The sequence below is a fragment of the Malus sylvestris genome, chromosome 14, assembly GCF_916048215.2.
Source record: "Malus sylvestris chromosome 14, drMalSylv7.2, whole genome shotgun sequence".
In the NCBI taxonomy this organism is placed as follows: Eukaryota; Viridiplantae; Streptophyta; class Magnoliopsida; order Rosales; family Rosaceae; genus Malus; species Malus sylvestris.
The window spans coordinates 29,284,634-29,299,078 of record NC_062273.1 but is presented as its reverse complement, the minus strand read 5'-3'; the positions used below and the strand labels follow the sequence as shown (position 1 = coordinate 29,299,078).

At 38.6% G+C, this 14,445-nt stretch overlaps 3 protein-coding genes across 8 annotated transcripts; all 3 read left to right on the top strand.

Moving 5' to 3' along the window:
- Positions 1-7,029: 7,029 nt before the first annotated feature.
- On the top strand, positions 7,030-7,921 carry LOC126598794 (probable calcium-binding protein CML27). Its single transcript, XM_050265153.1, has one exon. It carries the CDS (start codon positions 7,171-7,173, stop codon positions 7,648-7,650), a length of 480 nt encoding a protein of 159 aa, XP_050121110.1. The 5' UTR covers positions 7,030-7,170; the 3' UTR covers positions 7,651-7,921.
- A 1,414-nt stretch (positions 7,922-9,335) lies between these two features.
- Positions 9,336-11,443, top strand: LOC126598801 (reticulon-like protein B17). 6 transcript variants are annotated; one of them, XM_050265164.1, is made up of 6 exons: positions 9,336-9,814; positions 9,912-10,062; positions 10,147-10,221; positions 10,315-10,337; positions 10,431-10,500; positions 11,087-11,443. In XM_050265164.1, exons 1-6 carry the CDS (start codon positions 9,346-9,348, stop codon positions 11,130-11,132), a joined length of 834 nt encoding a protein of 277 aa, XP_050121121.1. In that variant the 5' UTR covers positions 9,336-9,345; the 3' UTR covers positions 11,133-11,443. The 6 variants fall into 6 exon arrangements, 5 of the variants coding, with proteins under 5 accessions (XP_050121121.1, XP_050121124.1, XP_050121122.1 ...); XM_050265167.1 differs by lacking the exon at positions 11,087-11,443 and adding an exon at positions 10,832-11,071; XM_050265165.1 differs by lacking the exon at positions 11,087-11,443 and adding an exon at positions 10,708-10,818.
- A 347-nt stretch (positions 11,444-11,790) lies between these two features.
- On the top strand, positions 11,791-14,033 carry LOC126598803 (ras-related protein RABA6a-like). Its single transcript, XM_050265169.1, has 2 exons — positions 11,791-12,141; positions 13,484-14,033. Exons 1-2 carry the CDS (start codon positions 11,918-11,920, stop codon positions 13,935-13,937), a joined length of 678 nt encoding a protein of 225 aa, XP_050121126.1. The 5' UTR covers positions 11,791-11,917; the 3' UTR covers positions 13,938-14,033.
- Positions 14,034-14,445: the final 412 nt, after the last annotated feature.

Below are 14,445 nucleotides of genomic sequence, written 5' to 3'. Positions count from 1 at the left end.
GGATCCCAGTTAGGCTTTTGATACTTGCCTCCTCTGATGTCTTCCACGTGAAACACTTGATGGCCAGGTCTCAAAGTTCGTTCACTGCTTTTCATGGCCCTATTGGAAGATTCAGACATGGGTGTGCCGCCGCTTATGGAATATATCACATTCACCTGGCGTTGGTTACGGTTATCCCTTGGAGGGTGAAGGAGGAACTGATCAATTTTTCCTTCACGTGCCAAAGCTTCAATATGGTCACGGAGGATAATGCACTTCTCACTATCATGGCCATTATACTCGTGGTAGCAGCAAAACATGCCCGTGTTCTTCGTGGACTTGTAATTTGGCTGTTGATGCGAAATATATAAGCACACAAATTTAACCCTCTTTTTTACAATTGTAGTATAGATGTAAGTAGGGTATCGTTCTAGGCCGGGGATTAGGAGGGCTTGCTAATAACCTCTCACTTGACTCAAAAATATAAGAAGAAACTTAAAAACACAAAAGTAGGCTTTAAAACACTAAACTAGACTCAAAGAGTTCAAAACAAACTTAAGCACACTTTGATACAAGAAAATAAATGGGGGGTATTGGTTTTGGTTGTGATTGAGATAAATAGTAAAACTAAATATATGGTTGATGGATTAGCTAGAGATCCATTCTTCACACATGACACACTTGAACATGAATTGATTTTCAGTTGCTTTTCGATAAGCTATTAATACTCAATGCCCCAAATTAACCGTGAATTGCACTAATTAACCCTCAGTTTTTCCACAAGTTATTGGGTTGGATGATTGCATACGACAACCCAAAACATTCCCTACAAGTTCCCTACATGAATTGCATAATAGAGATACAAGCAAGAATCATTAAGTTCTATGAAAAACATAAGCATTGACGAGGCACTCGTTACTATGATTTGCATGAAACTTATGCCAAGAATTTACTTAACGTGATTGTGACTAGCAACCTTCACTACTTGTGAATATAAGTTCATAACGATTAGGTAAAATTCCCTTATATTCTAGCGTCAAATTCATGCATGAAAATTAAGCGTGCACTCTTAACCAACATACACAAATCATTTTTTATACGAACGGATAAGTAAATTGAATTCACAACTTATAAATCACAACCGAAGGTAATCAATTCATATTACAAATATATTCATGGTTTCGAATTAACCTCTAGCCAAAATAAGTTTAATTACACATTATTAAAACAGAAATAAAATAAAAGTAAAATATAGATTTGGAGAGAATTAACCAAAAGATAAGTGCTTCTGTTTTGCTCTTCCAGTCGCTGCGCAAGGGCCGACTGCTCCTCTGCCTTGCTGCCACGGGCAGCAGAGTTTTGTTTTTCTTTTCTCGCACCTTCTCTGACTTCTTCTCGGTACTGCCCAGCTGCAAAGGCAGCTTGTACCTTCTCTGCTGAGGCCTCCAGGTACTGCCCAAAGGGCAGCACACACACACTGCACAAAAATGCCGAGCCCCCCCCAAGCAGCTTTGCTGCTTTTCTTTATTCCCTACGCTTCCACGCAAAACTCACCTACCATGCTGCACTTGCAGCTTATATTATTTTTTTCTTTCTTCCACTATCACCACGCTGCAAAGCAGCCTTCCACCTTTGTATGTGCTCTCCTTTCTGCCCCATCAGCTTATTCTTTTTGTTTTCTATTTGCTTCACCAACCACACTGCCAAAATTTGTAATACAATTCCTCCAGAGACCAAAATTACCAAGGCAGCAAGTTTTCCAGTGTGCAAGCAAGCACTAACCTGAAATCATGTGGTGCTTAAAATAAATATATGGAAAACATAACTCAGCAAATTGACAATAGCAAATAAAAGAAAGCAGTCATGAAAATAACGTAAATAGATCTTATTTGTGCTATTTTTGTTTTCTTTACATAACAGATCTTATAAACACAAAAATAACGTAAATAGCTCAAAAATATAAGGAACTAACTAAGAAAAGACGAGTGAATTTGAAGTAAAAATATATATAAATATGATCCTATCAGCTGTCTTGGCTTTGGCTTTGGTATCAGGTGAGCTATACTGGGGTAGATGGCAGCACATGTAGAATTCAAAGAGGTGTATGTCTCATACCTCGGGGTAGGGCCTGTCTTGACACGTGATTGGCCCACTGCGTTGACTGCCTGGGGGCGGGCATTATTGTGACGATATCCTGAGTTATCGCGATAGTGCCCCTTATTCTTTTTATTAAAATGAGATTGGTGAGGATGGAAGTCCTTCCTTTTGCCCTGAGATTGATATGTCTGCTGACTTGGCGAAGCATTAAATGAGGCAGGGGGTGTGCTGCTACCATTTGAAAGGTTGAGGTCTTTTCATTCGGTTGGATCTGGCCTCCACTCCCTACTTGCTGATAAGGGGTGACTGTAGGGGGTTTCCCTTGATATGTCCTTGCCTCGGCGGAGGCATGGTTGTAAGCCTGTGTCATCACCTCAGAGTAAGTCTTCCAAGTGTTGGCATTGATCATGTACTTGAAGAAACAGTCACGTAAGCCTGCAGTGAAAGCCTTGAGGGCGGTCTTGTCATCTGCCTCAGCGCAGCGAGAATACTCATGGCTGAAGCGGCCAGCGTACTTTCGTAATGACTCGTCCGGCTTCTGGTGAATAGTGTACAAGTCATATGTGGAATGCAAGCGATCGGTCTGGAAGATGTGTTGAGAGACAAACAGCTTTCTCAACTCTTCAAATGAGTCTACTGTCTCAGGTGGAAGACGGCAATACCAGTTTAAAGCTCCGCCAGAGAGGGTGGAGGGGAAGAGAAGGCACCGTTCTTCGTCGGTGTGTCCCCGGTATACCATGGTGGACTCAAAGAGGTTAAGGTGTTCAATCGGGTCTTCCCTTCCAGTATAGAGCTGTAAGTCAAGCTTCTGCTTTGTCTTCGCTTGGAGGGGAGTGTTGAGGATCCTTCTTGTGAGAGGGCCAGGCCTGGGTTGGTTCCAGTCAGGTATCTCGGCTTGACGTTCAGCCTTCAGCTTGTTTACTTCCTCAAGGAGCTGCAGGACAAGGGGGTCCTGAGCGGAGTCGTGCACCACTGAAGTTTTCTTCTTTAAGTCCCCATCGCCTCTTGGAAGTAGGAAAGTTTGATCAAGATAGCGTGATCTTTCTCTGGACTCGCCACACTGACTTTTAGAGTGAGTATGTCGGAATGTTTCCGAGTCCCCAGTACCTTCATATTCTTCTGGGACTTGTTGCCCCTTCTCTAGATTGGCGGCTGGCCTGGGTCGTGGAAGAGGACCGAGTCTTTCAGAAACCCTTGGGTCATTGATCTTCGAGCTTATGTGGATGGGATTCTCTCGACGTTGCTTTAGGAAGTCTCGACAATCGCGATAGACAGCTTTTGATCCTTCCACACCCTCTGTGAGGAGGTGTTTTCCTCTACTTCTCCTGCTTCGGGTTGAAGCAGCTGGGTTGAGAGAAGTCTCATGTTGATTATCACATTGATGTGTAGCTCGATCCCTATCAGGGATGTCCGTGTCGGATATCGGCGACCCTCCGTGTTGGGGGGCATTCAGTTGATTGTTGACCTCGACAGGGGCGACGAGCTTGTGTGTTTGAGCCTGCCTAGCCTCGTGAAGCATCTCGAAAAGTTTTTCATATTGTTCCTGGAGGACTTCATTCTTCATCGCTATCTTGTTGTTCTGAACCTCTAGCTCATCGACTTTAGCTTGAAGAGTAACTCTATTTCCTTTCTGCTTTCGTTGCTTCATACTAGGTCCAGCAGGGGTGTCATTCTGTGTGCTGTGGCTTCTTTCGCTCCCCATATCGGAGAGAGATGCTTGGCCAAAAGAGAGTGTACGAACGGTGGAAACCAGCTTGACAAAGCTGAAGAGAGTGGGAATAAGTGTCGTTTCCCACAGACGGCGCCAAATGTTGATGCACAAAATCAGCGAGGACTTTGGTACAACAGAAAGTGTCAGGTTTTGTGACCTTCGCTTGGTTGCTTCGGTCACTAGTGAGGATAAGTACGTAAATGAATAGAGACAGAGAAGCAAACACAGGATGTACGTGGTTCACCCAGATTGGCTACGTCCACGGAGTAGAGGAGTTCTCATTAATTGTGAAGGGTTTACACAAATACATAGGTTCAAGCTCTGGTTTAGTGAGTTCTAGTGAATAGTTTAGTACAAAATGACATTAGAGATTATTGTGGGAGAATGATCCCTATTTATAGTAGAGAGTTTCTAGTTTTGTTCTAATATTGACACATGTCGTGTTGTGATTGGCTTCTGATGTTGACACGTGTCGTGCTGTGATTGGCTTCTGATGTCGACACGTGTCGCGTTGTGATTGGCCTTCTGGTTGAAGGGAAACTCTTCTGGGTCCTTGACGGTATAACGTTGACCGGTGCTCAGTAGTTTCGGGATTAGTCAAGTATGGTACAAACAAAATCCATTCAAATTTTTTAATCCATGTTTAAACTTATATGGGTACATTCTTTTTCGTTGATTTGAGAATGTATCCATGTTTTGGTACAATAACTTTTTTTGTTAATTTTGGTTAATGTACCCATACATATATGTATATATATACACACACACACACAATATAATAGAGAGTATAATTTATATTTTATTATTTTTAATCCCATAAATTATGGGTTTTATTTAAAATCTCATTAATTAAACAATTACAAATTTCAATTTTTAATTTTTAATTAAAAAAATATAGTAACTTACATTATTACATTAATATCAGGGACCTCAATCAAAAACTAAAAACTAACAAGGTTTCAATCAAAGAATATTGATAGTTAGAGACCGCATCCAAAGTGTCCCTTTTAACAATGTGACTGTTTTAATTTACTCCCCAAACTTTTAATTTGGTTTTGAGCTCTCTAAATTTCAATTCGTGCCAATATCTCCAAACGGTCAATTCCATTTCGCCACGATCTTTTGTCAATTTCTTAATGTGCAGTGCACATGATCAACTTTAAGAGCATATACGTCAACAAAATGTGGTATACAAAAAGAAAACTAATGAAGATTTGGAAGTCTGGTAGCTGAGTTTCGAGAAGAAGTTAAGATGAAATGAAACTTAGGTATATTCGGAATTTCTATAAAATAATTAAAAGAGTTTCTGATCATGTTTGACACAAAATATTAAACATATTTATAGGCACATAAAAAACATGTTGAGTGTTTTATGTTTATGAAATATACACTTGCCACGTTCTTCTTTTCGAAATCAGTAGCATTTTTACAAAAGCATTTCAAACGAGCTCAAAATTAGACTGAAAGTTGAAAGGACTTAAGAGCAAGTTCACCCCTCCTTTGGAAGCTGACCTAAGTCTCAAAAAATAGGCTGGCACCCCAAAAACCCACTCCACCCCACAAAATAGACCGGCCCAAAGTCCACCCTAGTCCCTAGGCCGGCCCAGAATGGGATAAGTGAGGAACCGACCTATCTAACATCATGCTGACGTCAGCTACGATTGATTATTTTTTTGCGGCTAGCGTGTGTGATACTTGCACGCGTGGGCTCTCATTCAAAACTTAAAACAAAATGTCAAAATCTTACCGTGGGCCACGTGTCCACTTTTGGGCTGTTGAATTTCAACCTTTTTGAAATCGAACGGTCCAAATTAATTAACTTAATAAAAATTATAAAAAAATGTTTAAAAATATCGACAAAAATTAAACGATATTATATATATATAAATACCTAATCATCTTATGCAAAAATTGTACTTTCGGAAAATGACATGTGAGGTGATAAGATTGGTTACAAATTCTATCCGAAATTAAAAATAATTTTTTTATAAAAAAATTAAGAGTAAATTGTAGCCATAGTCCTTTAACTTTAACTCAATTGGAGCAATGATCTCTCAACTAAAAATCCATTACCATTGCTCCCTCAACTCATCAAAACGTACAGCTATGGTCTATCAACTAAAAATTCATTACCATTAGTCCCTTAACTTTAATTCAACTGGAGAAATTGTCCCTTAACTTTAACCTAATTGTAGCAATGATCCTTCCAACATAACTCGTTTTGACAAATTTTTTTACGTAGTTGACGAAAATGACCATAATTACACAGTTTGATGAGTTGAGGGACCATAATTATATAAATGGTTATTCCAATATAACTTATTTTGACAAAATTTTGACGAAATTGATGAAAAGGAATATAGCTACACATTTTGATAAGTTGAGGGACCAATGGTAATGGATTTTTAGTTGAAGAACCATTGCTCCAATTTGATTAAAGTTGATGGACCATTGCTACAATTTACTCAAAAATTAATAATATTTTAATACTAATTGACCAGACTTTGGACCAACTCATTTTTTAAGAATGGAGATGCACTTGGCCAATAACTGTTCAATCAAGTCAATTACTATTCATTTGGATGGATTAAATGAACTTTGCCCAGCTTATTTTTTAGAGTAAATTGTAGCAATGGTCCGTCAATTTTAATTAAATTAGAGCAATGGTCCCTTAACTAAAAATTCATTACCATTGGTCCCTTAACTTATCAAAATGTGTAGCTATAGTCATTTTCATAAATTTCATCAAAATTTTGTCAAAATAAGTTATGTTGGAATAACCATTTATATAATTAGGGTCCCTAAACTCATCAAAATGTGTAATTATGGACATTTTCGTCAACTACGTCAAAAAATTTGTCAAAACAAGTTATATTGGAAGGACCATTGCTACAGTTGGGTTAAAGTTAAGAGACAATTTCTCCAGTTGAATTAAAGTTGAGGGATCAATGATAATGAATTTTTAGTTGAGGGAATATAGCTGCACGTTTTGATGAGTTGATGGACCAATGATAATGAATTTTTAGTTGATGGACCATTGCTCTAATTGAGTTAAAATTAAATGATCATAACTACAATTTACTCTATTTTTTAAGAGTGAACTTGCTCTAAAGTGGAATACGAACTATAATTCAAGGGCCATAAATATAATTTATCATTTTTAAATTCTAATTTTTGTCCTCCTTTCTTTTTCTCTCTATAATTTTCCCGGCATTTCTTGGCGGCATTTTTATTGGTGGCTACAAAAAATCCCTTCCCTCCCAACTTCTCCCGACCACCATCATATTTTTGCTATATAAACCAACAGACTTCCTCCTTTCTCTCTTGAATTCTGAAAGCTCTGAGAACACACAACTACCAAAAAACCAGAAATTCCAGCAACCATGGCAACCAACGGAGCCCCAACCTCCACCGGTCCCAAGCCCGTCGTCACCGATGAGGTCCAGAAGGTCTTCAAAAGCTTCGACGCCAACGGCGATGGCAAGATCTCCGTCAACGAGCTCGGCAACGTCCTCAAGGCCCTCGGCTCCAACGTATCCGGCGACGAGCTCAAGCGCGTCATGGTCGATCTCGACACCGACAACGATGGCTTCATTTGCCTCGACGAGTTCAACGCCTTCTGGGTCGCCGGCTCCAAGGACGGCGGCGCCGCTGAGCTCAAGGACGCCTTCGATCTCTACGACCAGGACCGCAACGGCCTCATCTCCACCAACGAACTCCACCTGGTGCTCAGCCGCCTCAACATGGCCTGCACGGTCGAGGATTGCAACCGGATGATCAAGTCCGTCGATACCGACGGCGACGGGAATGTGAATTTCGAGGAGTTTAAGAAGATGATGGGACACAGCGTCTCCACCAACTGAACCACCGCTAACGCCGCCGTCTAGTGCCGCCACAACGTAGTCGTCTCTCTCAATCTAGAAGCTGATTTTAAATCCGAACTCCATCTCTTGAAAGTTGACAAAGTTAGGGCTTAACTTTTGAAATATAGGGAAATAATATACGTGTAGATTAGATCATCAACTGGATGTGGATATCGAAAAATGGGATCTGATCTCATCCTTCTCTTTAATGTGTAGTTTTTGTGATTATATTGTGGTTAATTTGCTCGAAATCGCATCACATTTCCCTCTATTTTCTGTTTGTTTCTCGAGAAAATCCTCTCTCGCTTGGACCCTTTTGGTTGAATGAATGTTATTGCGCTACTAATTTCCCTTTTGATTTGATTTGATTTGATTTTCTTTTTGAGAATATTGATGTGAAAATACGGGAAGAAATAAGTTAGTTTTTGGCGGCCGAAGGTGGTGGGCGGCGGCGGAGCTACCGAGCTAGTGTAGTAGTGGGGGTGGTGAGATGTAGCCGTCAATGGCGCAATGAGAAGGGGCGTTGACGAGTCAACTCTCAGACGGGGATTGGTGGGAGGTGCAACACGCGATGAACAGAGTTCAGACGTGGTTGGGCTGCCAAGTTGCCAAAACTTTAGGAATTATGACCCTACTCCTATATTCTATTGTATGGATTGAATTATGACAACTTTAACAAAAAATTACCGATATTATTTATTTTAATAAAAAATTATATTTTTATATTAAAAAGTCAATTTTGGTACTATTTACTTTACCCTTTATTTTGTCATTATCGTTAAAACTCATAATTTTCAAGTTTTTTTCATTAGTTTTCCTTTGAATTATAAGATGCACCTGAATTCTTGACCGTTAGATTTTTATTCACACATTCAATGCTTTATTGTATTAATGCATGTCACACGTAGAAGTACAATAGAATTTTGGCTAAATATTTTGCTCTATCTTAAGAGAAATTCTTAGGTTTAATCGCTCAAGTCAAGTTGCCAATTCAAATAGAGTAAAAAAATTGAGTAGAGGCAGTCAACTACGTCATTCATACGAAATTTTTCACAAAAACATAATATAAGTTTATTTTGATCTTATTAAACTCTAGACATTCTTCTCGGTATGAAATTTGGCATAATTAAGTCTTCTCGAATCACAGACAAAAGAAAAAAAAAGAAATAGCCGCTCTGTACTACGATCCAAATCGAAAGGGAATTTTGTACCCATTCTCAAGCCTCTAATCCGTGAACCAAATTGATCGAAGTGGTTCCACTTCAAAGGATAGGTTTGATTTGCAAGTTGAGGTTGCAGTGCAACGAGAAATTTAAGCCTTACAGCAAAAATAACTGCGCAGGAGGGGGACCATTTTTAATGAATGTGGTCCTCTTTTTCTAAAAAAAATATTGTAGTTTTCCTTGAAGCATCAACAATCCATTCTTCGGAGAAGTTACGAAGACATCATAATATTACCAAATTTGTTTTTTGGAACTTACTATTATTGATTGGAGAGAATTCCAGATCTATATTCTACACAATTCATCTTGTGTTTAATTCTCAATACCGATGAATCACATGATAACAGTCAGAAGGAGACTGAAATGTAACTATAAGTATTTCAAACATCCAAGAGAATGAACCATTGCGACTTGACCATTAGCTGGTCCATTTTTAAAAAAATGAGAACTTGCCATTATTGATTTGGTATGAATGGAATTGGGGCTAACGTGGCCATCAATTTGGATGTATCTCCGCATGCTCATCCACAGTAGGACACCAGCCAGGCAACCATTTCTTGATTCAACTAAATCAGTAGTGGAGCCAATGCGGGGGCATTGGGCTCCCTTGATCCCAATAGGTTTGCAATTTATCCCTTTAAAAAATAATTTGACCCCTTTATCCCTTTCAATTTTCCAATCCTGCCCTTCCCTTTCTCACACTATCAGTCTCGCCACTTCTCTCAGAACCCAGTCCACACCAGATCTAAAAGAAGTCATCATTCCTCCCATCAATCTCTCTTGTTCTCCAGGTCGCGTTCTCCTGACTCGGTGTCCTTCCTCTGGTCGAGAAGAGAAAGTCTCGGGCTTAGTGGAGGAGGTTGTGAAGCCAAGAAAAAGGTGGTCCAAGAAGGAAAAGCTGGATTTGGTTCTCAGTTTGCCATCCCCATGTTCATCATCAAGTAAGTCCCAATTGGAAATTGCTCTCTTTTCTTTTTTTCGTTCTTTGGTCTTTACATGTTTCTCAGGTTCTTGTGTTTTCGCTGTTTGGTTTTGCAGTCGATGATGAGTATCGAGGTAGTCTTGATCGAATTGGGCAACTCATGACTGATCTGATTATGTGGAGAAATGTTGCAAGGTCGAGCCTTTGGTTTGGTTTGGGGTCGCTCTTCTTCCTTTCCTTTTGCTTTGCCAAAGGAATTAACTTTAGGTGACTACTAGTCTACTGCTACTCTCATTTACTTTTCCCACATTAAAAAAAAACATATAATCTTAACCAATTCAATCATTTCAGCATTTTTTTCAGGATTTCCCAAATCGGACTTTTGTTTTTGGGTGCTTCATTTGTCTCCAATTCAATCTGTCAAAGGTACTTGTTGTTTCCCTTTCGGCCACTCTTTTCTTTGTTTCAGGGGGCTTCATTTGTATCCAATGCTCATTCTTTTATTTCGGCTTAATTCAGGAGAGCCATCCATGATCCTCAAGGTAATGACAAACAAAACATTAAGGCAGTGTTTGAATTCGGAATTGCTTGCTTTGCGTGATTAGTAATGGAAGCACAACTTTTCTGAGTTACAGGTAGCTCCGTTCTTTCTTATGGGAGCAAAGTATGGGCATCTTATAACATTTTGGAGGCTCTGTATGCTTGGTATGCCAAACTTCTAATCAACCAACTCTGTTGTCAATTTTTGAAAGCTATTTTTTTACCCCATTATCTTAAATTCCTGACTCCGCTACTGAACTAAATTAACATGTAATTGTATTGAGACGCATAAAACCAACTCATCAATTGTTAACGCACTCCTTAATATATTCTGAAGCACTTGTTAATACCCTTTTTATTATTGGCACGTAGTTGCAGAGTCCACCTCTAATAAAGAGTTTTGCAGCAACTACGATGATTTTGTGTGACAAAATGATGTTAATTTTGTATGTCCGAATTGTAAATAAATAATCATTTTGGGTGGTTGCTGTCGCAGATGAAAGATTTTCCTTTCAATTCTTGTGGACAAAGGGAAATAAGTAAAACAATTCAGATAGGTTTGTGTCCGTTGTGTCCAATTGAAGCCCAAAAACGGAATGGGCTTCAAGGCCTCAATCCATCGTTGTACCAAGTAAATGTAAATCTAATCACATGCAACATGTAACATGTCACATGAATATTAGTCTGTTGCCTCTTTTAGGTCTGACGGTTTGGTAGCCAAATTTGGTTAAGAGTATTTTTCTTGTCGCAGGTTGATATATTTTTGCACTGCAACACCTTCGTTGAATTCTACGTGAAGTTCGTTTTCTTCGGCCGACACCTTTGTGGTCGCTAGTGACCTTTTTTAAGGAAATTGCTTGCTTTTTCGACAAAAAAAAAAATATAAAGAAAGAAAGACAACATGATGGACTCTCCGCATTAAAATTTAGAGGGAAAGCAATACAATTTTGAGGATTCGTGATGGACTTCCGGTGTTCAACTGAAAGTAACTAAATATTTTAAGGATTTCGGTTACTGATTATTGAATTTTTACGTAATTATGTGTTTCTTAATAGCAAATACTTTGAGCTGCGATGACTTCAATATCATTTTATATTTTAACTCTCAATTTACGAGAACACTTTCAATAGATTGAGAGCAACAACAAACGACTCTTCACTAAAACTACGACTTTGTATATTAGTTGAACAATTATTTCACTATAATTGAGATTTTTATATAATTATTTCTCGCTAACAATATCTGTTGTAATTTGCGTAGAAGAAAAACTTGTGGTGAATTAAAGATTAAGTTTGTTTAGCGTGTGCTAATGACACGTACTAACCTCGACAGCCTGAGGAGGCACTCATCATGTCGTTTTCAACGTTTTCACATGTAAAGACTCGGTACCCTCCAAAAGCAAATGAACAATCCCAAAAACCTATCTATCTATACATACATACATACATACATATATATATATTTCAACATAAACGTCTCTTCCTCCAGCTCTCCTTTTGCTCTGCTTCTTTCCAATTTGTTTCGAAGTTTTCTTAACTTGTTCTGAGTTGTGGTTAATTGGATCATCAAGTAATTAGCATAGATGTTGATGGGTGATTCGATCGATGAAGAGTGTGATTACTTGTTTAAGGCAGTATTGATCGGAGACTCCGGAGTTGGCAAATCAAATTTGCTGTCCAGGTTTTCCAAAGACGAATTCCGGTTGGATTCCAAGCCCACCATCGGCGTCGAATTCGCTTACCGGAATATCAAGGTCGCTGATAAACTTGTCAAGGCTCAAATTTGGGACACTGCCGGCCAAGAAAGGTACGCCTGCCTCGCTTCATCTTCTTAATTTTGATCGTGTTTCATTTGATCATAGTCTTTGGGAGAAACTCTCGTCTTCTGTTATTGGTTTAGAACATCATGCGCCATTCTGAAGGCGTATGTTAGTCAACTCTCATTTTATTCGCTTCCGTGCGCTTTCATGTTTATGTTTTATATCTGTTTATATCCGTTACATAGATAGAACCACATTCTTCGTCCCGTTTATGTAGAATTATTATTAAGTTTAATATTATTTTCATATGTGATTAGTTTTCCCTAATTTTCATATGTTCTTCTCTTTTGTTTTTTTAATTTTATTATATTTTTTTAGTTTAAAGATGTTTTCAAGTTTGTCCATCTTTTGAAGCAACTGGATTATGGATACGAACACAATTGTCCAACCGTGCCTTCCCTTTCATGATTTGGTCCCATTAACGTCTAAAGTTGTAATTATACTCCTAAGTGGGGCCCTTTTACATACAAAATACAAATTATACTTCTCCTTCGTCAAATTTAATTGAGAAGATAAATGATAAAGAGACTATTTCAAAGTGAGATTCTTAATGGACTCTTTGCCTCAAAGTTTGGAGTTCGTTAATCTGATTCCTTTTATTTGTTTTGTTGGACATCTTTGTCATTACGTGATTAACCATTGGGTGGCCGTTAATTAGGGTAAAAATGGCCGCCAATTAGGGTATTTTACCCTAGTTTCATTCTTTTTATTTTTTATTTTTAAGGGAACCTGCTAATGGTTTCATGCTTTTCACTTGTTCTAGTTGACTTTTTTAATCTTAGATTCTTGAGGTGGTAGAAAAAGTATCTTCATCGAACAATTTATACGTAACGTACTTAAATTAAATAAAACAGACCATGCAATTGATATGCATTAATAAAACAAGATATTATGAGTGTGATCTACACCATGCGAATTTTCGAAATTCAGGGTTTGTTTGGGATTGTTTTTTAATAGGGTTAAAAACATTTTTTGATGTAATAGACTTGTAGTTTAAGTGATTAAAAATATTTATCTCTTGCACATAAAATCGTAGATTTGATTCCTCTTCCACTAATATTTGCTTGCAAAATAATATACCCTTTTGACTGCGTTGAAAAACTTATTAAGTGTTTATAGACTATATTAGGTGCTTTTTCAGGATGCATTTACAAGAAGCATTGAAAGCACTTCTTATAAAAGCGCTTATAAGCATAATTATTTCCTACACAAACACACTTTTGCAATAGTTAACGTTTTTGTTATAAGTACTAATTACTAAAGTCAAAAGCAATATATTTATGCTTATGGACTAGTGGCAGTTAATTATACTTTGATTTATCAATGCAGATTTAGAGCAATCACGAGCTCATACTACCGTGGGGCGCTCGGCGCCATTCTAGTGTACGACATTTCCGCGAGACAATCCTTCGAAAACGTGAGAAACTGGCTGCGGGAGCTTCGCGAATTTGGCAACTCCGACATGGTCATCGTCCTCGTCGGAAACAAGTCGGACTTGAGCCAGTCTCGACAGGTCGATGAGGAAGAAGGCAAAAGTTTAGCAGAGGCAGAAGGCTTGTGCTTCATGGAAACTTCTGCGTTAGAGAATGTGAACGTGGAGCAAGTGTTTTTGGATATGGTTTATAAGATTCATGAAATTACTAGGCAAAAGATTTTGGAAGCAAAAGTGGAAGAAACGAGTGCTGCGAGTACAAGTCTTGGTGGTGCGACAGAAACCATCCATATTGGTGATGATCTTGAAGTTACGGCTACTAAAAAATCTAGTTATTGTTGCTCAAATTAGTTCGTGTAACCTAAAAGTATACATGAATTTTCACGATATATGTATTATGTGCTGCTAGCCGTCATCGATAGTGTGCAATGTAAATTCTTACATGAATTTTGGTGGTAGATGCCACGCGTAAGTCATTTCAGTTTGAGGTTCATGTATGTTATGACGCTGGTTGCAAGAGTAACCAATCTCCCTCTAAACTTTTTGAAAAACAAAACAAAAAACTCTCGGATATTCTCATGATATGTGTATGAAGTACTATGAATAATTTTAGTCGGGCTGACTGCCGGCTGAGTAATCCAATCCGATCCTAAGAATCCAAACACCGGAATGCCCACCCCTAATTTGTCTAGTTGGGCTAACCGTTTGATGGACCATAAACCGCAACCAAACAGCCCAAAACCACCAAACGTTCGCTGGTCGGTCGTTGTCCAACACGCGCGTTAAGTCTCCCTCCCGCTTTAATCACATCGCTTTAACCCAGCGGGACCCACAAAACAATCTGTACCGGTCACCCGAA